At 35.3% G+C, this 26823-nt stretch overlaps 1 protein-coding gene across 1 annotated transcript in view; it reads left to right on the top strand.

Annotated features, from left to right (window-relative positions):
* The window catches only part of LOC139967818 (uncharacterized), a 41226-nt gene that overhangs the window by 11088 nt on the left and 3315 nt on the right, over positions 1-26823 (top strand). Inside the window, exons 4-7 of the mRNA XM_071971921.1 lie at positions 5283-5459; positions 19890-20071; positions 24131-24280; positions 25886-26000. Coding sequence (XP_071828022.1) covers positions 5283-5459; positions 19890-20071; positions 24131-24280; positions 25886-26000 — 624 coding nt within the window. The remainder of the gene's footprint in view (positions 1-5282; positions 5460-19889; positions 20072-24130; positions 24281-25885; positions 26001-26823) is intronic.

The following is a 26823-nucleotide window of genomic DNA, read 5'->3' as shown; positions in this document are numbered from 1 at the left end:
TTAGATGTATGGTTCAGTATGTAAGTAAGTCACTAACCATATGAGATTATGTTGAAGACTATCCAATAATTTCATTAATAATTTTGTGAATATTTTATGGCTTAATTGGTGCAAAATGGGTTCATCCAGGAAAGAGGTTTGAGACATGTTTAATGCTCACCTTAATACCTTATGTTTTGCAACTTGAGAGATTTCAAGCTTTATACAACTTCTTTAGGCTACTGTTTTTATTTTAATTCTTTTGTTAATGTTTATCGTAAAAATAAAATCAATAGTTAAGCAACATGGTTTATATTTGTACATTTAGCTAACTTCCACAAATATCCCCTCCTCCTACCCAGCTGTACTAATTAAAGATGTTGACTTTATTTTCTGTGGTGGGTGTAAGTTCTTGATATGCCACTACTGTATTAGCCATGCATAAACAACTGTTGTTGTCTTTCTCATATTGCCAATAATATGCATAACTACCCGAGATCATGAATGTAAAAACTATACATCAGTGAGCTGGAAACAAGCTTCTAGCTTGGTAGATTTGAGTGGTGGGTGTAAAGCTACTGGGTACCTAATCTGCATCCTGGTAGAAATGTTTTGAAACTTGTTTTGACAAATGACTATCAAAACAAAGTAACTACTGTAGAAGCAATTGCTCTTGCAAACATAGACCATATAGTCTGCACTGCATGCAGTTGCTATAGTACTCCTGTGCCCCCTTCCCCATACATGGATATGTGTAACAAATTATAAAAATATATGAAAAGAAATTTTTGATTCTGTGACGAAGGCAATCTATGTGATGGCGTGTATGTGACACTTGCTTGGCGGATTAACGTCATATGTGGAATTTGGATCCGTCTTTGGTGAAGTCAGTCCTATGAAAGCTAACTTTATAGTAATTACTTAGTATCAGACATCCTACATGTTGCCTGGTAAAGTTCTGAAAAAAGTGGATTTATGACCTTATGCAAATTTAGAACTGGATACAAAAAGAATAGTCTTCCCTTTCTCAAAGGTGTTCTACAGTATATGGACGGTCACTTTATGGCTAGGATAAAGCAGTTTGAAAAATCAGTAGCATATATTCATTGTGAAGATAATGTATAAAACCTATCATTACTTTCAACACTTGAGATAGATTATTGTTAATTGTTTCTTGAAAATCATTTTCAGCTGAACTATTTATAACCTTCTGAAACTTTTGTCTTCCTTTCCTGAAAAGTGTGTTCTATGGATGTTCAATTTATGTAAGAATATAGCATTTTAAAACTTGCTAGAATATTTATGCAAACTTTATACTGTAGTATATTATGATAACTTCTAAGATACAGTATGTTATTGCAAATGGCTTATATGCATTTAATTATTACTTGAATTCCCATGTTTTTATGCTTTCTTTGAATTTCACACTTTAAAATTTAAAATAACCACAATCTAGGGACCAAAGCAAAATGTCACTTTAAACAAAATATGCGTGATGCAACATGTTTTTCCACAATTTTTATCTGCAAGGCAATCAAAAGTACTCATTGTATAAAAGCAGATTTCGAGGAGAAATTTACCTTCTTTTCTCCTCTCTGTATTGGTTTTACCAGCCACAAGCGATGTTTATCCATTCTATCATTTCCACAACATTTATTTTGGCAGCTATTATGTGATATGAATTTTATCCATCAGCCCTGAAGCTGACAGTGTTCATTAAAAATGCAAGATTCAACGAAACATATGGTACAGCACCAACACTAAATTATTGCACAACGGTAACATTCTGAATTATTCGCAAGAAATGTTTTTGAATTTTGTCTGGCTGGTTCCTGATGTCCAAAGATGCAGTTTTTCCCAAACGAAATAAAAATGTAATTCAGAGGTCCTTTTGTGACAAGGTTCAGGATGTCTCAAAATTAACAGTAAAAGTAACTGAAAACCTTATTTTGTGAACTTCTTCCATTGAAATATAAAATATGTTCTTTTTTGATTTTGTGATCATTGTGTATGCCTCCTAGCATGATATATGAGGTTGTACCAGTCATTGTTTCTTGCTGTTAAACATAATAATTGATTCCGTGCAAGTTATTGATGAGAATAAAAGAACAATTTTTTAAAGTTCTTTGAACAAGTGAGGCATTGTTTACCTGCCAGACTTGCTTACCTGTCTTCTCTCTATGAATATTAACCTACTAATTAATTTACTAATTATCTTACCAATGCTGTGTTTATTAACCATACAGAAGGTACCTCTGGGTTCAGATTAACTTTAGTTTCTCACAGATTTCCTCTGAATGGGTTATTTTTTAGGAAAAGTAGAATCCAGTTGGGACCTGGTAAAGGGTTAAGCATTTAAAAGGGAAGAGATTTGAACAGAGCACCACTCCATACCAGTTTTACAAAGCTGTTGAGATAATAGGTAGTGGCTGCAATAGTGAATATAATATGCAGCAATAAGGTAGGACATGGTGTTTGTACTGTACAATATCTCTTTCCATATACAGTAGCTATATATTGTTGCAGTTAAACATTGCACAAGACAGACAGGTACAGTATATTGCAGTATTTATGACATAGTGTACACGTTGTTTACATTCTACGTAATAATATTATACATCCAATAAAACACACTGTACTCTGACCAAAGTCAATAAGTGACCAAGTACAAAGTTTCCAGAGCAATGACCGTGGTTCTGCTAATTAGCCATGTTACCGATTAATGAACACAAAAAGAACCTGTCACTGATCCCTTTAATATGGAGATCAGACCCAGCCAGCTGTAGTCTTTGTATGAGAGTTTTGTGGGCCTATGCTGATATTCATATAGAAAAGTGACAAGCATTTCACCCTGTAGGTATATGCAGTAGGTGGCCCTATTTATGCTTAAATGGTGATAATTTTGTTCTCATGTTTTTTTCATGTTGGAAAGACTACCAGTTTATTGGATCTCATCCCCTGTATTAGTTTATATGTTGAAATTGAATTAATATTTCATGCTGTGATTGATAGCAAATTCTTCAAGTCCTGACGGGTCATAATCACTTCCCACTTTGGGAATTAAGATTTAGCAGCCTGAACATTAGAAGCGGCTCTAAAGCTCTCTCTCTCTCTTTATGTGAATATTTGAACGCAGATTATACTCATTCCGAGGGTGAGAATAATGATAAACATGCAACAAACTGAAAGTAGGAGGGACTAATTTTTTCTTTCATTAATCAGTGAAAGGTTTTTAAGTATGATTAGCAGAATTCCTGTGTGGTTATAGACTTATAGTATGGGATATTTTTAACTGTTGTACACTGAGCTACAAAACGTGAAAAACACAGATAGCAATTATAAAGTCTGCAACTTGGCTGTTCTCCAAAAAGTAAAGTTGCCGTTTTGCAATTTCGTACTGCTGTTTCAATGTACATAGAGTATCACTTTTTAGCATGATTAAAGTCCCGAAGGCTTGTGCACTCATATCCTTTATACTTGAGCTAAAAACCTTAAAGGTTAGTTAGCGTGAAAAGGTTCACTGACTAGAGATTGTTTTTTCTCATTATTCAGCGTTTCGCAGTACGGATCTAGTTTTACTAAGACATGCTCTCGTCAGCTTATTATTGCTTTATAGTGAACAGAATTATAGTCCTACTGATATAAGTCTATTTACTTAATTGTATCTATTTGTCTGTCTCGTGAATTATTTCTTGATCTAATGGTTGTGGTTTTGGTGGCATTTAACAGAGAGGGGTGGAATTCCAAGAAAACAACAACTGTCTAGAGAGCTGAGAGAAGACACAGATTTCTGAGGCTATGAACCAGAGAGAAGGGATGTTGATGCAATCAGTTGTTGCATAAGTTGTTTGTCATATAAATAAATAAAATTTAGTTCCTGCACTGTAGCTTTTATAGCCACAAAATTGGCCTGTTAGTCTTGTACTGTGGAATGGATGGATTGGTCAACCAGAGGTCAAGAAATGTCAATCGTTAAACAGTTTACTTATACATCCTACTCTGTGGTGAAGTGAAATGCAGGGCAGTTGATTACATGCAAACTGTTAGCTATCAAAGCTGTTTTGGGAATAAATTATTTGATCAGAGAAAGCCTGAAGTCTTTGTAGTCCTTGTTATATCTCTTGCCACACATGATTGAAGCATAATGATAGCATGCTATGTACTGGAATCCATCTACTGCAACGAGGGTCATTAACTTATATGTACTCAGGAATCAGGATCAGACCCTGCAATAGGGAATTCCTTTTCTGGGAGGATCCCATCCTTGCCAGGGCAATCAAACTAACATGAACAGAAAGCAACGTCCTGATCCCTCCCCCTCCCGCCCCCCGCCCCTTGCATTAAAACCTCAACAAACTCTGTTTATTCTCATCACTTGTCAGTATCGAAGTAAGTTGTGGACTTACTGGATACAACCTACTGTAGTCGACCATGCTGGTGATTCATTGCACATATATAGATTTGTTCTCAAAGGAGACACAGACCTAGCCGATACCATTGCTCTTTGTGGCAGAGATATCTAATTGTGATGTTCGGCTTCCTGAAACAGCTAAGACAAATCTCATTTCATTAAAGAGATATCACAGATTTAATGTTCATTCACAAACAAGGCCAAAGACTTGAGCAAGTATAAAGTCTAATGATGACATCGTACTTCAGTCTGTTATGTTTGTCAATTACAATGTTTAGTTGCTATAATGGAGATAGGCATTGTAAATGCAGAAACTGAAATATTGAAGTGTCTTAAGTTCTTTACATGAATAATTGATGGAACTGGTCTTAGTGTCAATGTCAGTAATCCTTGAAAATTATGAAAAGAAAAACAGAGAAAATGAAAGTTTTTAAAATCTATGACATCAAATATTTACAAAAATGAGACATCCCTCACATACATCTTTTATACAAGGATGTCTCTCCAACAGAGCAAGATTTTTCTTAGTTGTTTGGGGGTGCAGTTGTTCATCACAAGAATCTGTAAGACTCAAACATAAAAGCTAATAGATATGATACTTGGATTTTTGTCTCTTTACATAGTTATTTTCGAGTGGGCGGGAATATTTGTTACATAAATATCCCAGGGCCAGTTTTAATTACAGTCATCCTTTTTTGACATTTAAATCTCTCCAAGGCACTACTGTGCTGTACCCTGTTTAGCTTTGAATATTTTTAGATATTTGTATCTCAGAGATACATTTCCTTTACACCGTTCTCATAATATTCTCTTACTATCTCTAGAGCTCATGTGTCATTTACATGTTTAACATATCTTGACGGTTTCCTCTTCAATTTTTCTCTTCACACAGCATATTGTAGAGCATTGGGATCGTCTCTGAAAGACAAATGTCTTCTTCCGCATCAGACGAATGGCGAGGAAGAATCAACCACCACTTGTCACTTTTTTGTCTTGTCTCTGATACCAATGATCTCACTTCTGTCTTCGCCTCTCTTCGTTCCCAAAGCCAAGACTGATCAATCACAGGGTAAGTACCCCAATGGATAATACATGCATTACTTTACGGGTTGACTATCTGACACTAGCGTCGCCACGGTGGTTGCTGCTGATTATGAAGTTATGGGTAAAACATTCATATCCAGACCCTGCCGTACCGCCCCATTGCCGCTATTGCTGGTGATGAATTTTTTAATAACATATTTCATAACTTACTGAAATGCGTAGACATTAGTGTCCCCATGCTCACTGTTGCAAGTGATGTATTTTTGGAAAACAAATTCATCATGTTCTTTGTTGATTAGACATTAGTGTCCCCATGGCCGCTTTTGCTTGAGACGTATCTTTTGATAACAAGTCTATTACTTTCTCTTTGTTGAGTAGACATTAGCGTCCCCATGGCCGCTTTTGCTTCAGACATATGTTTGGATAACAGATTCATTACTTTCTTCGTTGAGTAGACATTAGCGTCCCCATGGCCGCTCTTGCTGATGATGAATTTTTGGATGCCAAATACATTACTTTCTGCATTGAGTAGACACTATTGGCCCCTGTGGCCTCTTTTGCATGGTATGTATTTTTAGGATCAGAGGGTATAAGATTTTATATATATATATAGAGTATATCATCTTGTGATCTAATTAATATCTTAAGGTTATAGTCTCTGGTCTCCATGATGTAAAGGACTCCACAGCTTGGCTTTTAAATTTAACGTCTGAATATTTGTGGGGACCTTTGGTAATGAGGTTACTATGCCAAAAAGAGGAAATAGTTTCTGATCTAAAACTAAATTGGCATGATTTTGCTGTGAAGTCCATCTTTGCTGGGTGTTTACCCATGGCTTTATTTCCCCATTTAGTTCTGAAATGTTAAAAAATGTTTTCATTGATATGTCAAGTCTGTAAATATTATTAATTTTGAAATAACCTTGTAGAATATGTATGAATGATAAAATCAGTAACCAGTAGAATATATAGGAGACACTTTGTAGCAGATGGAATGAAAATGCCAAATTGTATTTCTTAAGAGTTGTCCTAATTTTCATCCCTCTGTCCCATAGATTTAACTACTGATGATTAAACCTTTTAATGGATTTATTGGTTAAATGTTTTGCAATTGAAATTTTTTTTAAATGATTTTTTAATGTAGTTTACCGTTGGAATCCTGCTCAGTTCTAAGATGGAGTTGCACGTAATTTATTCAGTTACTTTACCTCAGATAGCTTGTTGTCATTAATATCTTGTTCTCTTGCCAAGAACAAAAGAAAGTTAAAAAAAAAGGGGAGAGAAATTAAGTAGTGCTACAGGTTAGCACTGTTACATTAAGTTGTACTGTAATTTTGAAAAGAGTTTCAATAAACAGTTTTAATCAGTTTTAAGAAGCATTTAGTAGTGTATCCAACATTCACACAACTAAATCAACAAGAATATACAGAATAGTAAAACATTTACAAAAATTGACATACAAAAGCAAAATGCCTTGGAAAAACTTTCTCTTCCCATCGATGCTATCCTCTATTATACAATTTAACTAGATTTCCGATTATGAGATAAAAATTGATGGCAGATATTACTTCCGTTTTAATGTCCATTATTTTATGAATTTCTTTAAGTGCAAGTATTTTCTCAAATGCTTCTTCCCGGATGCTTAGATGAACAAAGACCTTAAATATTTTCAGGTAATTGGCCTTGCTTTATAATCTTACATCTTGAAAGGAGGCTTTTTGGAGCTGGCTTAATTAAAGCAACTTATCGATTGGTAGAATAATCAATCTACCAAGTTTGTATTCACAAAAACAATTGTTGTGTATATTAAACAGAGAAATGTCAAAGTGTTAACACGAGAGCAGAACGTTAAACACCCGCTGTGGTGGTCCTTCATGAATTTACATCGCTCCACGTTTACATCTCCGCTTCTTCTATTGCACTGTGCCATCTACCTAGTCCCCCCCCCCACCTCCTCTCTGGCCACCGCCCACTTCTCCCGAATGTTCTGCTTTAAATTGCATTTAACCTTCGTCAGGAGCTGGTCATCTCTTATAACTCTTTACCATGAAGGTTATATATCTCTTGGCCAGTTAAAACCTCTCAAGAGAACAATTGGCCTTGTAAAGTCATTGTTCTCATTGTTTAATATTCCATATTGGTGTGATGACCTCTAAATTTTCTGTTTTTTTAATATCTTAAAGACAAAATTAGAATGACTTTGCACATTCTGGATTATAATACTAGGAGATCAGCAGGCAGTGTATGGGTGGCATCTCCACTACGGGGAGTAATTGAAAATTATGAAAAGAACTCTCTTATTTGTGATTGCTGGCAACTTAGTGAAGATTGAATGGCATCCATACTGTACGCAAGCTGTCTTGATGAACATGGTTAGAATACAGATTATGTATTGGTGGGTGTGGAGCGGGCAATCCACAGTTATTGCTATGTATACATGTGCCATTAATACTAAACATTCAAAGTTTAAAAATACATACTGTACCACATAATTTTTAGAGTATAGATTAATATACACATGATGTGATGTATGACTGAGTAAAAGGAATATGAAAAAAGAATATAAAGTAGAATTGGAGACCAAAAAACAAAGAAGAAGAAAAAACAAATTGGGTAGATTTCCCATGTGGACAATTAAAGCTAATCAAAATTAAAGCTATACGGTGGCAGATATCAAATTGACATTTGTTCAAAAGTGATCTGGTTTCAGTTTCTTTCATTTGCCTCATTTATAAGAGGTTTAACATCGGGAGACGATGGTGAAAGTCATGATACAATACAGTACAGATCTAAGACCATGAAACAATCTACCAATTCTTGACAGAATAGTGTTTAAAGTTGCTACTTTTACCAAATATTTCTTTACTACTTATCATTTTAATTACTAGAATCATCAAGACTATTAATAGTCAGAAAATGTTTTGAACTTGGCTTTTACATCTATAGGTCTCAAATTGAAAACTGGTGATTGTATCCTCTGGTCTGTTCTCTACTTTCACCGTACATTCCACTTAATTCCTGGTCCTCTTGATTCTCGTTAGCCGAATCTTCCACCTCACATAAACTTGTGTATATATCCCTCACATTCCTGCTATTGTTGAGTAAAAAGTTTTGTTTCTAAATTGTAAATCCTCACCCAGAGTGTTTTGCCAAAAAGATAAACCTACATAATCCCCCCGGGAAATTATGTCTCTCCATTTGCACTTTAAAGCTTGCAGCTCTAAGTTTGCTTACAGTACATATGGGTGGAATATTCAACATAAAACTGCACGATAACGGCAAAGTGCTGTGCTCTAGGCTCTGTCATGTGGTAATTGTTTGCATTTTTTTACATAATGTTTATACTGGTTGTTCACAGTAATATCAAACTGTGTGTAAGACTGTAGATGGAACAACACAAGTGGTAGAATATCTTTAATTTCTGTGAATACTTTAAAGAGACTAAAAATTGCTCTGTTCTAATATTGACCAAAGCGTACAAGGCTAGGATTAGGAAATTGAGTTGTTTTGGCACTTAACCAAATCTTAACCTAGTAAATTTAATGAGGGGAAAATTAGAGCGGCACAAACTTGAAATATTAAAGTAATATATCGAGTACCCAACCAGTAAGTTTGGGGGATTTGAGAGCAAGCAAGTAGACATAGGTCACGCATTTTCATCATTCTTATAGAGAGAAAGAAGAAGAAAAACATGTCTCCCTGGTATGATTACATGTTTTACTTCTTATGATGTACTCAAACCGATGAGTTTGAGAAAAGCTTGGTCACAAAAGAATCAGCAATTCCAATGGAATAATACAAAAGTATATCTTTTCCAATGTTGACTTTCTTATCATACTGTATAATATTTGTGCACATATGTGAAAAGAACATTAGTTCTTTATTATAAAGACGGTGAAAACTGTCATTACAATAACACAGTTCAGATTCAGCTATCTTCAGCTGTGTTTAGCTATATTTAGCTATGTTACATGTTCAGTTATATTCAGTAATGTTAAATGGTCAGCTGTGTTTAGCAATGTTAAATATTCAGTTATGTTCAGTTATGTCACATGTTCAGTTATATGTTATATGTCCAGCTATGTTTAGCTATGTCAAGCTGTGTTCAGTGTTATTGTCAAAGTCAAGTTCTGACTGTGTAGGTCACAGTGAAAGTAGTTCATCTGGTATTGTGTCTTGTCAGAATGGTTTATGTGAAAGTGTTTTTTTCCATGAGTAGTAATTGGTCCATGAATTACAACTTCTCCATTAACAGCACTAGATTTATTGCGGTTTCTCTCTAGTGGCCCCCATTTGATGATGTTTTGATCCAGTGTCTGCTAGTCAGAAACTATAAAACTTGATGTGTTTGTGGAACACTTTATATAAAGAGGTGTGCAGTAAGAAAGTCAAAATAATAAGGAACTCAATGTTCATTCTGAACTGTACAGTACCTCAGTGCAGACCTAGTTGTTAGTGTTTATCCATCCTTTCATCTCCTTGCTCTGCCAAACATGTTGTATTTACTTCACTCCTCACTTACCTGTCTCCTACCGCACTAACGCACTTTCCTAGTCTACGAAGATGCCACTGGTATAATTTTAGCACTGTGCCCCCGGTGATCTCTCCTGCGGGTCACCACACACTCTCTTTAAATCCTTATGATAAATAAGAAAGCATTGTTAGATGATAGTCATCATCATTTGTTGTTGACAGATTCATAATGTATCAAATTTTTCATGTGTTCCTGATGAGTTTTGTGTTGCATTGAAGAAACATACCTAAATGGTGTGTGTGTTAGACTAAGTAGTCCAGCCACTTAAATTGATGAGCCTCAGATGTTTAAAGGACCATTTCTCAATACAAATATAGAAAGAGACAACCTAGACTGATAGCAGTGCTTTGTAACAATCTGCAACATATCCAAATTAATTTGGTGCCTCAAGTCATCCGTTAACAGAAGGTGTGAGGATAGAGGTGAGCGGAATGTATAAGAAGATATAATCAGTTGAGTTCATTAACCAGAGAATGCAAAACAGGATTGATTAAACAGTTCACCACAGAATTTGATGGAAGAAAAACAAGGTTATTAAAATAGTTTTACTGTACATGTTCAAATGTTTTTGTAAAACTTTTTGCAAACATTTGCTCAAGCAAGTACAGTAAGCAAGAGTCTTTGAAGTTTCTTGCATGCACTAGCTTTAAACATTGGATTTTAATTCATATTGAATAAGTATTTTATAAAGATTGTTCATGTGCAGCAACATCAAAGGATGATAGCAGTGTAGGCAAGTGAGACCTGGAATATATTAATTTACTTTGCTCCTATTCCTAAGGCAAGGCAGAATGAGAGAGCAAAGGTCGTGGGGAGACAGGAAGGCTTGTCACTCCTAAATTTCCAAACCACTAAATTTTAGAATTTTTATTGCCATACTGTACAGTAGTACTACTGCATATGTATACACACACATGTGAGTGTAAAAAAAAATAACTTAACGACACTGTACAGTATAACAGTGTATTCTACGGTTGCTAGGAAACTGTTTAGTATTAGCAATGAATCACAAATATTAATTTATTCAACACATTGTATGGTTTTATTTGTAGTCAACAGTAGAAGATGATGAGTTGCATATGTTTGGTGCTTTGATATTAAAATAAAGTACTTCATAGTTTTATGTTATTAGTTCCTGCACTGGAAATATATACCTAGGAATTATCCAGGACTGTTTACTTCATAGCTAATGACATGTTGCAAATGGGAGTCTTCCATGCATGAAACGATTAGCATCTCAGACATGCTTATTGGTACTCCATTGGTTGCCAGGCTATCAGTTTAATACTCATCCACCCTGGCTGGCATGTTCAGTTCAGTTTATTCATTTTTTTTATGTATTTCATTTAAGAAACAGTGTAATTGTAGTAACAAGAACTGTACTAGTAAAAGGAAGTGAACTAAGAAAACCTCAAAGGCTTGACAAATAGATCATTCCCAGAACAAGGGAAAAGAAAGTAAACAAAAGTGAGACACTGATACTGATAACCTTAAACCCCTCCTCATCCGCCTCCCCCTCCCCTTCCTCCCCTCAAAAAAAAAGCAAGGGAAAGATGTAAACTCGGTTACACTTAATGTTTTGAACAAGTACTATTTAAGCTGACATCTGAGAGAAATAACCTAAGGTTCAGTTATTCCATTAAACATAAAACAGAATTTTGTACATTTTTTTTTTTTTTTTGGTAACAAGGAGGTATTCATTAGCAGTATGCAGATTGTATGTGTTCCTTGTATTATGATCATAAACAGAGTAGTAAGTTACAGCAAACGTAGAGAAACATCCAGCCCAGGGAGAAGATTATTGTGGTATGTAAAGATGAGAATAAGATCGTTAAGCTTACGTATGTTCACAGAGGCGAATAAACGGCTTGTACTTCTAAGAGGAACAGAAGGTGTGATGTGTCTCTCTCTGTTCATTGGAGCTTGGAGGATAAACAGCTTCAATTTAGTCAATTTGTCTTTGGAAGTTCCATAGGACACAAAAGATCAATAATAATTAAGATGATCAAGGTAAGGGTGAGATTAGTTTAAAGAGATCTAAAACTATGCTTAGGGAACACATATTCTCATCTGATACAAGAGGGCATATGTATACTAGTGCTGATAGTCAACTCTTTCTTTTGTAGACGATTAATCGCATAGCTCTTCTCGCGATTATTACGATTACTCGGTTACAGTTACAACGTCACACTGTCAATTTTACATTGCAGAATACAGTCAAAACAAATCTTTTCCATGGTGCACTGTCATTATTTGTTCTTTTATGTCTTAACGTGTGGTGTCTAAATCATGTTAAAACATCTAGGTACAAACAAAAACTGTGAACAACTTTCAATCTATGACATTTCTTAAAATCATTCATAGTAAATCAAACACTTTCGAATGAATCTACAAGGCTACTACAACTACTAGCAATAATAAGAGCAAAAATGCAAGCAATGAATAGATGTAACACTTTGTAGCGGTGTGATGATTTGTATGCAAGAGTTTTCTGTAGAAGGTCGTTCAACGTTTTAGGCTAGGCTGAAATTAAACTACACCGCAATCGACACACTCAATCCGACATCCGATGAATGTGAACCAGGCCAGTAATGAAGTAATTGTAAACATATTTGAAGAAATGACAAACACTTTGGCAATAGTAAAAGATTTATAACTTACGAATTTGCGATTACGACAATGACGACTGAATGTTGCACTACAAAACAAGCTTATTACTGACAAGTAAACGCAGTTATCTAACCGGAGCAGGTGCTTGCCGATATTTAACATAGCACAGTGCAAGTGTAGCATTGTGAGAGCCTTTACTTTTGGGATATTTGCTGACAAACTGCTTTAGTGTTGTTTTTGATAGGTTAGGCTATTTGTCAAAAGCAGTTTATGTGTAGTGCTAGTTTTTTAGTCGAGTAATTGCAACTTCCAAAGTGTAATCATGACTAATGGCGATTAATCGATTACGACTTTCCGCATTAGCATATACCTCATTATAAGCGTTACTTCTCTAGCAAACATGCAACACAGGTTTTTGACTTTCAAGCAATGCTTGTATTTATTGGCAGTATGCATCAATTCACAGATGCATCAGGACACAGATATATCAGGACACAGTTTCATGCAATTTATAATTTACTACGTTCCTGTCTTAAGGCGCCCATATATACTCTCCTATACATATGCAGGCCTATCTACCATGCTTAAAAATTGGTAACATTCTTTGCAGGGTGCCCCCAGTGACCCTCTCAAAGGTCATCAACCTCTTTCTTTCTTTTTAGTCTACCACTCAGAAGCCCCATGTGGATATATCAACCAATACCTACCATAATTGTCAGAACCTGACGTGTGTCGTCTGATCGTGTTTGGATAGTGACATTATTAGTCCACTAACATGTGTATATAGTCAGGCTCTAATGTATTATCATCTCCGGTTCGATGTGTCTTAATTGTTTGATAAGTTTGCTGTAGGCAACACTCGTCTCGAATAATACTAGCAGAAGCATAATTTAGCAATCTAGCAAGTTATGGGACACATTGAGCCCATTTTTTCTGATAGAGGTAGCCATTTCTAAATACCCTGCAGGTACTGTAGGTAGGAATCAGACCAAGGTTTTGTGAAACTAAAACGTAAATATTATTGTAGTAAATCTACTCTTTGTGTTAATTATCAGTCATGGCTCACTGGGGATCTTATAACACCTTTTTGGATTCTTCATAGCAGTAAAATCAGCACATTTGTTTGTGTCGTCATAATTTTTTCTTAACTTTTTTTCATTTTGTTCCCCCTTATTTTTCCAATGATTTCCTTTGGAAGTCTAATGGATGAAAGGATTTCCCCATTCAGTAAAAACTCCAGTCAGTTTCCGACCAAACTTTGGGAATGAGACACCCAGTCATTATGTGACATTTCTGGATTCTCAGAGTTCTTCACTCTCTACGATTCTTGATAACAGATACCGCCTTCAATTTAATTTTTGTCAGGAAAGATCTCAAAAATGCTCTTCCGTAAACTTGTTAGTTAATGCTTTCTTTCAAGAGACGATCCTCCTGATAGCATCCTCAGTATTAACTGTCATGATAAGCTGTCAAGATGGCAAGAAAAACCTTCAAATTTTTGATTAGCTTTTTTAAGTTTCTTGCCTTCTCTTTTGCATTACCTCCCAGGTATATTTAGTTCTATTTTCTTGAAGATTGCTGAAAAGATATAATTCTGCTCAGGGGAGGAGAGTGTGTGAAACTACTGTATGAAGGAAAAAGGAAGCTATTGTCAGTGTTACATTTAAACTGTGTTCTATCAGACAGATCTAATTTACATTAAGATAGGTCTTATTATTAAAGTAGGGAAAGGCCTCGTGTAATTCCTTCATTTTCATCCCTGTCATGTTCATCACATCTAGATTCACATAGTTAGAAGCACGTCATTGCAACATTTTAGCGACACATATCGCCCACATGCTTATTTTTATAGACGGATCCATGCGTTGCTCGTCACAAACCTCATCTCTCTGAGATAATCAACTTAAAGAAGTTTGACATTTTACTTGTTCATATTGGGTACAGGTTATTTTCCTGGATAATCGTTATTTGAGTATGTTCCTTTTAAGGAACATAATGTCAGGGCCCCAATATGTTCTATGTCAAGTCTATATGGTATCAGCCATGTAGGTACGTAGGAGACATTAATGTCAATTTTACAAGGCAAGGAGATAATATAAGATCATAAATTATTTCTAAGTGTTTAGTGAAATTTATTAATTAGATTGCTCTTCCTGCAAACTTGTATTAAAAAAAATATATCCGAAAAATATAGGCCTTCCGAATTAACCATGCAAACACAAGACAACAGAAAAGCAAGTTGATGTTATTCATCTGTTATCGCATTGCAAATTGGGCAAACTGCTAGATACAAGTGCAAATATTTATTTAGATTGCCCTTCCTGCAAACTTGTATTAAAAACTACTGTATATCAGAAAATAGAGGCCTTCAGAACCATGCAAATACAAAGACAACAGAAAAGCAAGTTGATGTAATTTATCTGGTATCACATCACAAATTGGACAAACTGCTAGATACAAGTGCAAATATTTATTTAGATTGCCCTTCCTGCAAACTTGTATTAAAACTGATATCAGAAATATATAGGCCTTCCGAACCATGCAAACACAAAGACAACAGAAAAGTGAGGGAATAATTTTTCTGGTATCGCATCGTAAAATGGGCAAATTGCTGTACAAGTGCAAATATGAGTAGTTTTTGCAGTAACCATAGTAGTTTATGTGACACATAGTTTAGAGCTTTCAAATCTGTTTAACAAAATTTGAACACTAAATTATTCCCTGAATAGTAATGTAAAAGATAAATGTGAACATTTGTGATGTTTCTAGCATATTTTGACATCACTATATAGTTAAAAACATATATTTACTTCGCTCCCCACTTACCTGTCTCCCCACAACCTTAGCACCGCATTCTACCGTGTATTAACTCCAAGGTATTCCAGCCAGTTTCCGAAAGAAAATTTTTCCCAATCGAAAAACATGTGAGACACTTTGGGTGGTAGAATAAGAAGGAGGTCACTGACCGGACTGACCGGTCACTGAGGGTGCACAGTGTTAAAAGATTACCAGGGCATACTAGACACGGTAGAATGCGGTGCTAAGGTTGTGGGGAGACAGGTAAGCGGGTCACTCGTAAATATATAAACCAGTAAGTTTTATAATCTTTCAGTTTTAGAGGGTAAATAACACATCTGGCAAGCTCAATTAGAAACAAGCATGGCATATGTTTCATTTTGTGAGAAATTGAAAGTTAATATCGCAAAAAACACTCCACTCAACTTCACTTGAGACTTTCTCTGGGTTTATTGAATTATATTTCAAAGTGTATAAAAGATGAATGCAGTGTGTGTTAATGTAAATGAAGTGATATCATCTTAGGCATAAAATAGTTGTACAGTATAGTAAGGAAACCTAACTCCTGACAAATACTTCAGTACTTCACACACCCACAACAGCAGTGCCAAGCTGTGATTTTTGAACATTTTAACTTTTACTAACAAAAGATTCTTTTTATTTTTAAGACTAAAGAGAGAAGCTGATTTTGTTATAGATCCGTACGTTGGATGTTAATTGGTTTGACATTTAGCTGAAACTTTGAAGGCAGATTATAAAATAAAGTATTTTGAGACAAAGAAGAAACTGTTTGGTAACATTTTGTCATACTCTTCACTATAGAAAGGAGTAGACATTCTTTAAACCAGCATAACCGTTATAAATTTGCATATTGACATAGCAGGTCACATTTAATGAGAGTATCAAAGACACTGTCTTGGGTTTAAATTTAAATAAGTGGAGGACTCTCCAAGACTCAGTGACGTGACCATAAAAATAATGTTGAAGATGAAGATAATTTGATAATAATAATAAACCTATATGGTCCTTTGGTAGGGTGAAATTATGCATATACTCGCTCCTCTCCTTTTGGAATAAGAAACATGATGAACCAGATAACATCTGGTCGAGGTGCAAGTAATCACCTTGTGTGATAACAAGCTGTACCTTTACATTTAGGGTATGAATTTTTTTTTTTTGTTCAATTTATTCAAGAATTGATAAAAGATACCTTCATGTGAATATAATCAAGTAACAGTTAAATTATTCCATGATTTCACAAGGTGCCGTCCCTCAGTTATCAATTCATTTGATTTTGTTGGATTTAATATGAGTGGTGTGCTGGAAAGAGGACAGAAGGTGGGGCAAACGTATTGCAAATGAATGGGATGAACCATATACGAACATCGTGTATGACATACGTGTTTGTTCTGTGACGGTCCATTGCTATGAAAGGTTTTGAACGGTTGCACACTTGTTTTTGATTCTGAAGTTTTCTTTCTTGTCACAAACTTGTGATACTTGACTGCATAAAAGCCAGCAGTTTTGTTTTCTTGCTTGTTTGCCTCCACTATGAAGTTTAGTTGATTTAAATGCTTCTAGTAGATGATAACATCTAAGGTTTTATTTCAGGATTTATCATCAATGCTTTGCTGCCTTGCCTTCTTTAGTTTCACACCAGATGATGTTCTTCTTATACATTGCCTTTCTTGATTACGTGTTTACCAGAAAGTTATGCCCCGAAATTCATCAAAATAAATGCTTCTGATGAGGCCACTACGTCAATACAGTAGATTAACGGTCGATAAATTTATGTCGTGTTGATCTGATGTTTTGAGATGAATCCCTAATAGTTGGTTTGCATCAGAGCTGCGTGTTCTTCAGCCAACCTCGAGTCTTCTCTGTTTTCTTAAAAAAATTCAGCCCCGAGGAACAAAACTCAGTCGTGAAAAACGCCATTTCAATCTTCCCTTTAAATGCTGCATTTTTTAAAGATATTAGGTTGACTTAGGCTACAGCTCACAAATTGAATAATGTCGCACGTGTTTATCCCCTGTTGAAAAAAATATGTGTGTGGCATTATCGCTGCTTGGATGACATCATTAAAGTCACTATTTTTCAATTTATGAGGATTACGTGATTGGCATGACTTTCCTCATTTAAGTGTGAATCGCCATGGAGATGACCAGTGGGAATCGTTAAATTCATTATCAGGCTGTTTAAGTTTGTTTTTGTCTTTTATTTTTATTTCATTTTATTTGCCTCTAGGGGAAGTATGACTTACATAGCAATTTTGTAAGTGTGTCGTGTGTCAAATTTGTTCTATTTACTTAAGACTTGCATAAAAAGCTTGTAGTAATCTAAAGGGTTTTGATCATAGCGGATTGAGATGTGCATATTTTTGTAAGTTTAGTGCTTCAAATTGTAATTGAGTACTTATATTAATTTAAAGGATGCAACATATACCGTTGACAAGTTTGAGTTTTTTCCTTAATGCAACAAATCAAGTACTTTTAAAAAAAAAAAAGGTTTATTTACTTATTTTATAAATTCTTTTTTATTTATGATCATGTTAAATTGTTTTTATTCAATTAATTGTAATTTACTTTTGTTGAAGCTGAACTTTCCCTAATATTGTCAATTGCTTCAGTATATACTAACATACTACCCATAGACCAAATATGCTTGCTTCCTGCTATGTACATTGTGTCAAGTACAGTATGAGACTATAGGAGGCACACCATGAGTGTGTTACTGCATTAAGCTTTATGAACCTTTTCAAATCTGGTCACACTAACATATGTAGCCATATGGGAGCATAGCTGGTGGACTGCCAACTGCAATGTATTAGACAATTCCAATAATTGTAAGAATTTGAAATAAGAGCTGCAAGAGTTGCCTTCTTCATTATGTGACATTTGTCATTACCACGGAAACCTGAAATACGTTTGAAATAATAATAAGGCAGTTATTTTTACTCTTCTTAAGTGACCACAAATATGGGAGAAGCCCACAAGAGCTGATGGATTACAACTTTCAGGTAGGGTGGCTTCCAATTCAACATTTTGACTCAAGTTTGGAATCTTTTCAATTTAGAGAGTCATCTCAGATGGGAAAACCATAGATTGCTCTTGGATGAAAAACCAACCTTACAGTACCTCACCCTATTGCTAAGCCTACAGTAAATGAATCTCACAGATATGAATTATTCTTCTATCTTTTAAATATCTTCATATGTTTGTCAAGTTTATGGAAGTTTATGGCCAAATTTAGTTGCTGTTGCCCTCTTCCAAATTTTTGACTGTTTCTTAATTAGCTATAAATATCCCAATTTATGTCAATTGTTAAATTTAGTGTAAATATCTGAGCTCAACATGAACTTGTTGACTTGTTAGAATTATCCTATGAATCCAAGGTGCAATACAAATTACAAAGGACTAATGAAGCAGGTCCTTTATCTCTTTTATTTTCATTCAACAAACCTGCAGAAAACAAAATTTTATTGACATCCTGTTCTGTTTATAATTACAACAAAGCTCTAAACTTGTATGCATAAGAGTCCAAGGAAAGAAACAAGGAGAGAGGGAGGGAGGGGGGGGGGGGAAGGGTGGGAGATAAAAAAGTGTCCAGAGTTTATTAATACAGTTTACATGATCAAATTATCTGACACATAATATAATCCAGAATTTTGCCTTCTTTCACAAGATTCCCTGTTAATTATATTTCAAGCTTCTTAGCTATAAATCCATAAATTGGTTTCATATCTTTGATTTGTAATGACAATAATATATCATCTTATGTCATCATTTGTTAAACTAACAATAATACTCTTGAAATGCTGTGCAGTCTAAGTCATTCACATATCGCTTGTAGCCAAAAATACACTATTTCACTGTCATTTGAGGCACAAAACCTTGTATAAAGGCAGTCCTTTCGGCAATTTTTGTGTTTTCGCTCGTGACACGAATACATAAACAGTCGTCAAAGTTTGTGTAAGGTTTTTTTTCTTTCTGTGGGCAAATTTTGAAGAGTTCAATACAAAGGAAATGTCATTACGAAATACGAATCCGTTGTCTCTGGAGTATAATTTATGCTCAAGGTTATAACTAACTTGTTGTCATATTTAGCTTTCCTTATCTTTAATTTGTTGTTTTAATGGCGATGATTGCAAGTGATTGCATTCTCGATAGCCTCCGGTAACCTTATCTATTCTTTATGCAATGGAAGTTTATTATGCATTATGTCACAGTACTGGTCTTTAATAGCACACCATCTTCAGAAGATGAATCAAAGGACTTGCAGAGATATACTTCCATCACCATTCCCATTTAGGCATAGAGAGAGATATTACTTTCAATGGTCACGTTTGGAAATGTTGTACTCTTGAATTTAATTGAGATACCATCGTCAACTTGCTACATCTGTCACTGTCACGTTTGTTTCCCAAAAGCCAATCAATAGTTGGATGTTTTTTTACTTAAATGTCTCATCACTCTCATAGATGAATTGATATTTTATATTTTAATGTTCCTCACAGATGCAAAGACAGCCAGTATTGAAGAATGGGGGAAGAGGAAGGTGACGTTACAACTTGCCCTGCTAGATGCTGCGGTTACAACTATTGTTGCCATGGAAACCTGGTGCAAAGCTCAAAGTTCACAGTTTCTGTCGTCTTGGAAGGTTCAGCAGTTTCTGTTGGTCTCGCAGGGAGATTTGAAGGTAAACAAACACTTGTAGGCAACAGAAATGGGTAGATATGAAGAGTAACAAAGTCTCTAGCTTTATATCCAAACAATACTGCAACAAAGGAAAACTCAGCCAGTTGGGGACAATTGTTCAGTGCTAAAACCACTGTATCAGGCATGAGACTCTTCCGCGGAAACGCGGATTTCCGATTTTTTTTAATTTCATTTTCGCGTTTTTTCTCGTAATTCGCGTTTTTTATTATTTTTTATTATTTTTTTTATTTAATTTTTTTTTCTTATTTTTTCTTTTTTGCCGAACATGTTGGACTGTGGAGGGAAGGAACCGAATTTGACCAGTGGTGGAATCAAGTAGCACAAAGCAAGCAAAAAAGCCTTTTTTGGTTCAAAAAAGCTAATGGATAAATTATGCAAGCAGAAATTCCACACTTTTTTGGCGAGTTACGTGATGTGATAGATTCCATCTAGAGTCCACCATTTTGCATCTAAGCCCTCCTTACCTGACAAAAAGTTTCTAAAGGGGAGGGGGACACCCCCTCCCCTTAAACCCCTCCCTCAGGACGGCGATCGATAAATTTCAGATTTTTTTTCCCCGGCTCAGTCTCATCCCTGCTGTATACTGTCCTCTCGCATCGTGTTTTGAAGCACTCCTACTGGCAGTATGAACAGTTCCTAAGGTGTGATGTGATAGAAACAGGATATTCATACTGCTCATACTGTCAGTACAAGTGCTTTGTGAACAACTGGGAGCAGATTACTGCTCATTAATAATAATATTCACATTGTGGTTGGTATTATGGGAACATCACCTGTTTATTTTTTAAGTGTTATCAATCAGTTCAGTGTTATATTATCTTCATTATCTGTAAGCTGGTTGACCCTGTAGATAGTTTCATTTGTCCCTCTTTTTCTAATAAAACAAGAAAAAAAAGAATGGTGGAATCATTTGCTGGATAAACACTCTCTACTGATTAGGACCGTATTGACTTCACCTGACTTGAAAAGGCATCTGACTGGACTTGTGCAGACTCATAAATAACTTGACTCATAACTCGACCAAAGTCGATTGACTTGATATTCAGCACAAGCGGGATCGACTACATCACAAGAAGATGTACTTTACACCTGCAGTTAAAACTTTGAAATGTTTTTATCTTAATGTTGCACTGAGAAAATATTCTATTTTTTTAATTTGGAACATGAGGTAGCATATCTGCAAACAGAGCTTCCACCCCACATGCCCCTCTTCCCAATCCCCCTCTCTGTGTCCCTCATAATGGCAATCTTCATCCATAAATACAAGTTCCATGTTTCAACAAAAAGAACCAAAGAAAGACAGAAGTAAAGAAATCATTCTGTAAACATGTTACAAAGAAGAAAGAAGAAATAAAGAATTCTGGGAATAGCTTCAGGTTATTGCCATAGTTACCAGAGCATTGTCATGTTTGGGGAATCTAAAGAATGAAGATAACACTGTGAGGAGTCAGGGTAATAGCTCTAGTCACCATGGAAACAGAAAATTTTCTCCGCTTTTACAGCTTAGTGGATTAGTACTAATCACATAATTGGTTCTAAAACTGGATTGACAACTTGTGTGATGAATTAGGGGTAAAGTTATGATTTGTACTCTACTGTGTAATTGGCTGCAATTGCCACAAAACATTGTAAAGAAGCTGAAAATGTTGATTGTATCACATCATAAGGGCAAGGCTGTGGTGATTTAGCAACTTGATAACATCCATGGAAATGCTATCATTTTCAACATTCTAGTTATAGTCTGTTTCAGGAACTCTCTGGCGTCTCAAGCAAATGTTTCTTCTTTAGCATATTAGGACATGTTGGCTTTTGTTTTGAAGTCCAAAGTTTCCTTGTTAGAAACAACTGAAGTAAATGTTGGTGGATTAAAATACACCAATTATATTATTTTTAAATACTGATTAAAAGTAATTTCCTATTTGAAAATGAAATGATTAGGTAAAAAAAAACTCATTAAACCAAATACAAGCAAACAATACCATTGCATGCTAAATCTGTTTTTGACACTATGGAACCTCTCAACATAGGTACAATGATTAGAATTACCAGATCTTTATAATCTAAGACAATAGCACCAGCAACATAAATGAGACAGCACCACAGTGTTTATGATGAACATCTCTCACAAAGGTTAACATTGTGTATCACATTATTTGTTTACCCACAAAATTGTGACACAAATATCCCATAGCATTTAATGCCAGCTTAAGGGATGGGTAGGTCTGGAAGAAAGAGGGTATAGTGACCTCATAAGAGGGTCGTTAGGGCGCAGAGCAAGAATGTTAGTTTGCAGGCCTGCTAGGAAGATTAGAGTGTGTATGTATAGGAGGCAGAAACTGTAAGTAGCGTATTTCATAAAAAAAAATCAAAACAAGCAACATTTATCTTAACTCCAGGCATATAAGTTTCCATAGCATAGCAAGGCATACTAGTACATAACTTTAATATCCTTTTGAAATATTTGAGATAGTTTCTAGAGTGAATGTGTTGGTGTGTGGAATGTGAATATGTAATGTTAGATTTACTTCACTCCTCACTTACCTGTCTCCCTTACCTATGCACACTTATCTACTGTACCTTAGTTTATTATTAAACTGGTAACCTTCTTGCACTGTGCTTCCAATGACCCCTTCCAATGGTCACTGACCTCATCCTCTTCTGAATCTACCATTCGGAAGCCTATCACGCCTATCTCCATTGGAAATTTTCATACCTTCGTTTCACGCCTGTTTCTTACGTTCGTAATGTAATGTAAGTAAGGAGTAATGTAAGTGAAGTAGCTGCTTTGCTAAAGCATAAAAGCTTTTGTATATATAGTACTTTAATATTCAACTTGAGGGAAGCGGGGATCGGTGTAATAGTAGCGATGAGAGATGTGTTGAAAATTTTTGGGTTTCAAAACTAACGTATTTTTGATAAGTAAAGGTGTTTCTGTTAATTAAATGACTAATACTGTGCAGCATATGTGCACTACAAGAACTATTGAACTTAAATGAATATGTAAACCACATGAAAATTTCAAGTTAACATGCTCATGTATATCATGACAAATGTTACATGGGATTCAAAAATCAATGTGAAGTCAAAATCTGATTTTAATCCAATAAATCTGAAATTTTGGATTAAAACAATGTCAAATCTGGCTAAAGATGTGTTTGCTATAAATCCCTGCATGCTAGAGTCACCCATCTGTTGTACAAGATGTAAGAGGTCATTTTTACAGCATCTGCTGTGTGTATTCAAGGGAATGTTTCTCCACCACACCAAACTTGGCCATAAAAAGCACACATAAAAACTCTTATCAGTATCAGAACCAGTGATTAACCTGGAATATATTAAAGTTAGCTCGTTTATGACCTAGCTAAAAGGCACAAAGGAAGTGAGTCAAGGTTAATTGGTTATGCTAATTATAACCTGATGATAAATGCTATAGTATTGTTTCAAAGGGTATGCACTATCGATCAAGGTTGTATTTAAGTATTTTGGTAATGAAATGTAACAAGTTGCTTTAAGTCTCTTCAATTTTGGATTGAACCTTTGGGTAAGTGCTTCCGCCAACCTCCTCCTCATACCTGTCAATATGAGATTCACGTAAACACTCACAATTGAACAGCCATAAGAAGCAGCTGTTCCTCCAGGACATTTTTAACCCTCCAAACTTCCTCTTACCTATTTTATTTTGTCTTTGGAGAATTACTTGTCAAGACCCTTAGCAGACTTTCGGATGTCATGTTGCAGATTTTGCTTTGACAGCCGTTATGTTGGATCTTAAGGTTCTAATCATTGGTGTTTAATTTGTTCAAAGTTTTTCAGATGTACCCTGTTAATTTGTTTCATTTTCTATCTATTATATTTTTGTCTGCACCATTAGTCTCTTTTAAAGCTTTAATAAGATTAGGACTCCCCCTTTCCCACTTGACAAATTGCAGTAGTGTGTTTCCATAGTAACCAGCACTCCCTTGCACTTTTACTAACTACCAAACACCAATTAAATCTTTGATTAATTTTGCAATACTGTCATTAAATCACTCATTTACAGATTTTGACAGACTATGCTCTGAGAGTACTGAAGATTTGCTCCATGCTGGTCGCTGAAATCAAATCAACAGCGGGTCCCGTAGATTCTCTGCAACTGGATAAGGCAAACCGGCAGAAGATTAGAGTAGAAAACCTCATTTCTCATCTTCATGTAAGTGTTTTATACTGAGAAGTCTCCTGATCGCTTACAAGTACCTTACAAATTTCATCCAAGGTTAAAGCAGCGTAATATTGCATAAAAGCAAGATTCTATTAACAAATTCAACGTCTCCTCTTCTCTGCGGTAAACCTTACAGGAGGAAAACAAGTTGCATTCACCTTTGGCCATTGACGTCATTATCTGCCTTTGTCATTGAAAACAATCTGTCAGGCCTTCGGTTAAACTTGTATGAATATGAAGAAGCATTAGGTCTGAAAGTTTCCTCGCAATGATGTTGCGAGTAATTTGCCATTTCCAGTCTCTCCTTTCAACCTACAGAATTTTTAGACTCATCTCGACATTTATTAGTGTGGTTTGTAATTGTGATCTGATCAGGTCAAAATGTGAGAGAGTAATCATTAACATATAGCCTAACATACAAAGTACACATTGGCTAAGTGACTGGGATTTTTTTACCACACCAAGTTGCAGTTGCTAGGCTCGACAAAGTCGGGTGACAGATATTAAACAATATCGCCCTAAACAGGCGAATATCTTAATTTGCAAGCAGAGAGAATGATGCCAGTGATCTAAAGAATGTGATTTGTATCAAAACGTTTTAGCTATATCTATCATATCTGAGTTTGAGATTTGCTACTTCATTCATGCTGATCCAGTATGAATTATACAAATTAAGACAAAAGTTAAAAAACAACCAGCTCCAAAAAAAAATCTTGCAAGAGGTAAATAATGGGACTTAAGATTGTTTTGTATTGTTGGACTTCTCAATCTTCTTATATTCTTGAAGACTTCTCATATCTCCTCAAAGTGTCCAAAAAGAACTTCCTTTCCCCTGTTCTAGTTGATTGTAGAACTTGAATTTAGTCATGGAAATGTACTTTTTTATCAATGAACATTCATTCTACTGTGTCAACTAAGTGTTATAGCCGTTGCAGCAAGGTCTGAAAACGTGTCAAAAGCAATTGAACGTCATGAGGATACATGCAAATTTCCAAAATATTCATTGGGTATTGGGAGTGTTTCAAATGCCACTGAGGTTAATGGGATGGAATATTGGAGCTTGAAAAAATGGAAAATGTTTAAATTAAAAAGCTGTGTGATAGCATGATGGTGTTATTTCAACAGACCTTGCTCTATCTATTTCTTTAGGGTACTCTCCGTACGTTTTGACAGCAAGTTAGTCCAGAGATAAACATCATTTTAAGTATGACCTTAGATATAAAAGTATATCAGGGTGTGAATCAAATCAGATTTTTTAATCTTATATTTGAATGCTAAATGTTTATCAGTGATCTGATAGGGACTGAAAAATGGAAGGATAAAGTTGACTGTTGATGTACTATTGTGTATTCTTTATTTAGTCTGCAGAAGAAAAACAAACAAATAATTTATGTTATATCAAGAGCTTATTGTGGAAGTTTCAATCTGGCGGGGACAGTATTGCCGTGACAGTGAATTCATCTTGATTCTTACATATCCTTCTTGTCAGTTCTACATAACTCAAAAACCTATCTTTCTCATTGCAGTGGTAGTTTATTTATTTTATGTATGATGATATTTTTTTTTAAAGTTTTATCATACTCTCTCTGCTTGCAGGCTCTTTCTAGCTGGTCGAGCAGTCAATTTGCCAAGGACTGTCAAAACATTTGTGAAGAATTCTGGCCTCAAGCGATGCCTCTCGGAAAGGAATGGCGTAGAAAGACTACCAATGGTACGCACCGATCTCTCCGTTAACAGTTCCTCCAATCAGTGTTAAATGTAATACATGATGACTGTCTATTCTGGAATCCTACTAAGGAAGACAGTGTGTTCCATCAGCAGTAAATCCATTCTCAACTAACTTATCATCTTCAATAATGTTCAATAATAGAAAAGGTGGCTTGTTGCTTAACTATGTTTATAAAGGACTACCTATACAAGGGACTCGGGTAAGAGATCTGTAGTAATTTAATGAATAGAGTTAAAGGTATCATCTGGTCCTATTAGCCCTCCTCCACCCTCCTTCCTGAATCTGAACAGCCTTGTTCAGACTGCTTTGTAGTTTATGATACGTGACATCTTCATAGTTTAAGATACCTCAGAGATGAACTTGTTTGGCTACATTCAAAGGAGACCTACAATAACCAACCAGCAAACCATCAATGTCTTCTACATTATATGATTATATGGTAATGATCACTGAAAACTCTAAAAGTGATGAAAAGATTCTTCCCCAAATTGACAGATCCTGGGTTAGATATTGGACCTTGAAATGCTATAGCATCACAGAGCCTTTGGTCCTGGTTGAGTGTTTATTCAAATATCCCTTACTTCTTTAATTTAAACTTTCGAGAGTAAATTTTTTCTTTTCTGGAATCACCATGATATCATGAAATTGGCAGCCTTAGAGAGCTGAGTCTTAGGCATTGATATCTTCCAAGCAGAAAACGATTTTCTTGTTTTTGCTTTTTATCTACATTGTCAATAATGGAAAACAAAAAAGGCAATGTACTGACATCATCACAATCCAACGCCTTCATATCATTTTCCTCATC

This window comes from Apostichopus japonicus, chromosome 5 (genome assembly GCF_037975245.1).
Source record: "Apostichopus japonicus isolate 1M-3 chromosome 5, ASM3797524v1, whole genome shotgun sequence".
Classification (NCBI taxonomy): domain Eukaryota; kingdom Metazoa; phylum Echinodermata; class Holothuroidea; order Aspidochirotida; family Stichopodidae; genus Apostichopus; species Apostichopus japonicus.
This window is presented reverse-complemented; position numbering and strand designations above follow the sequence as displayed.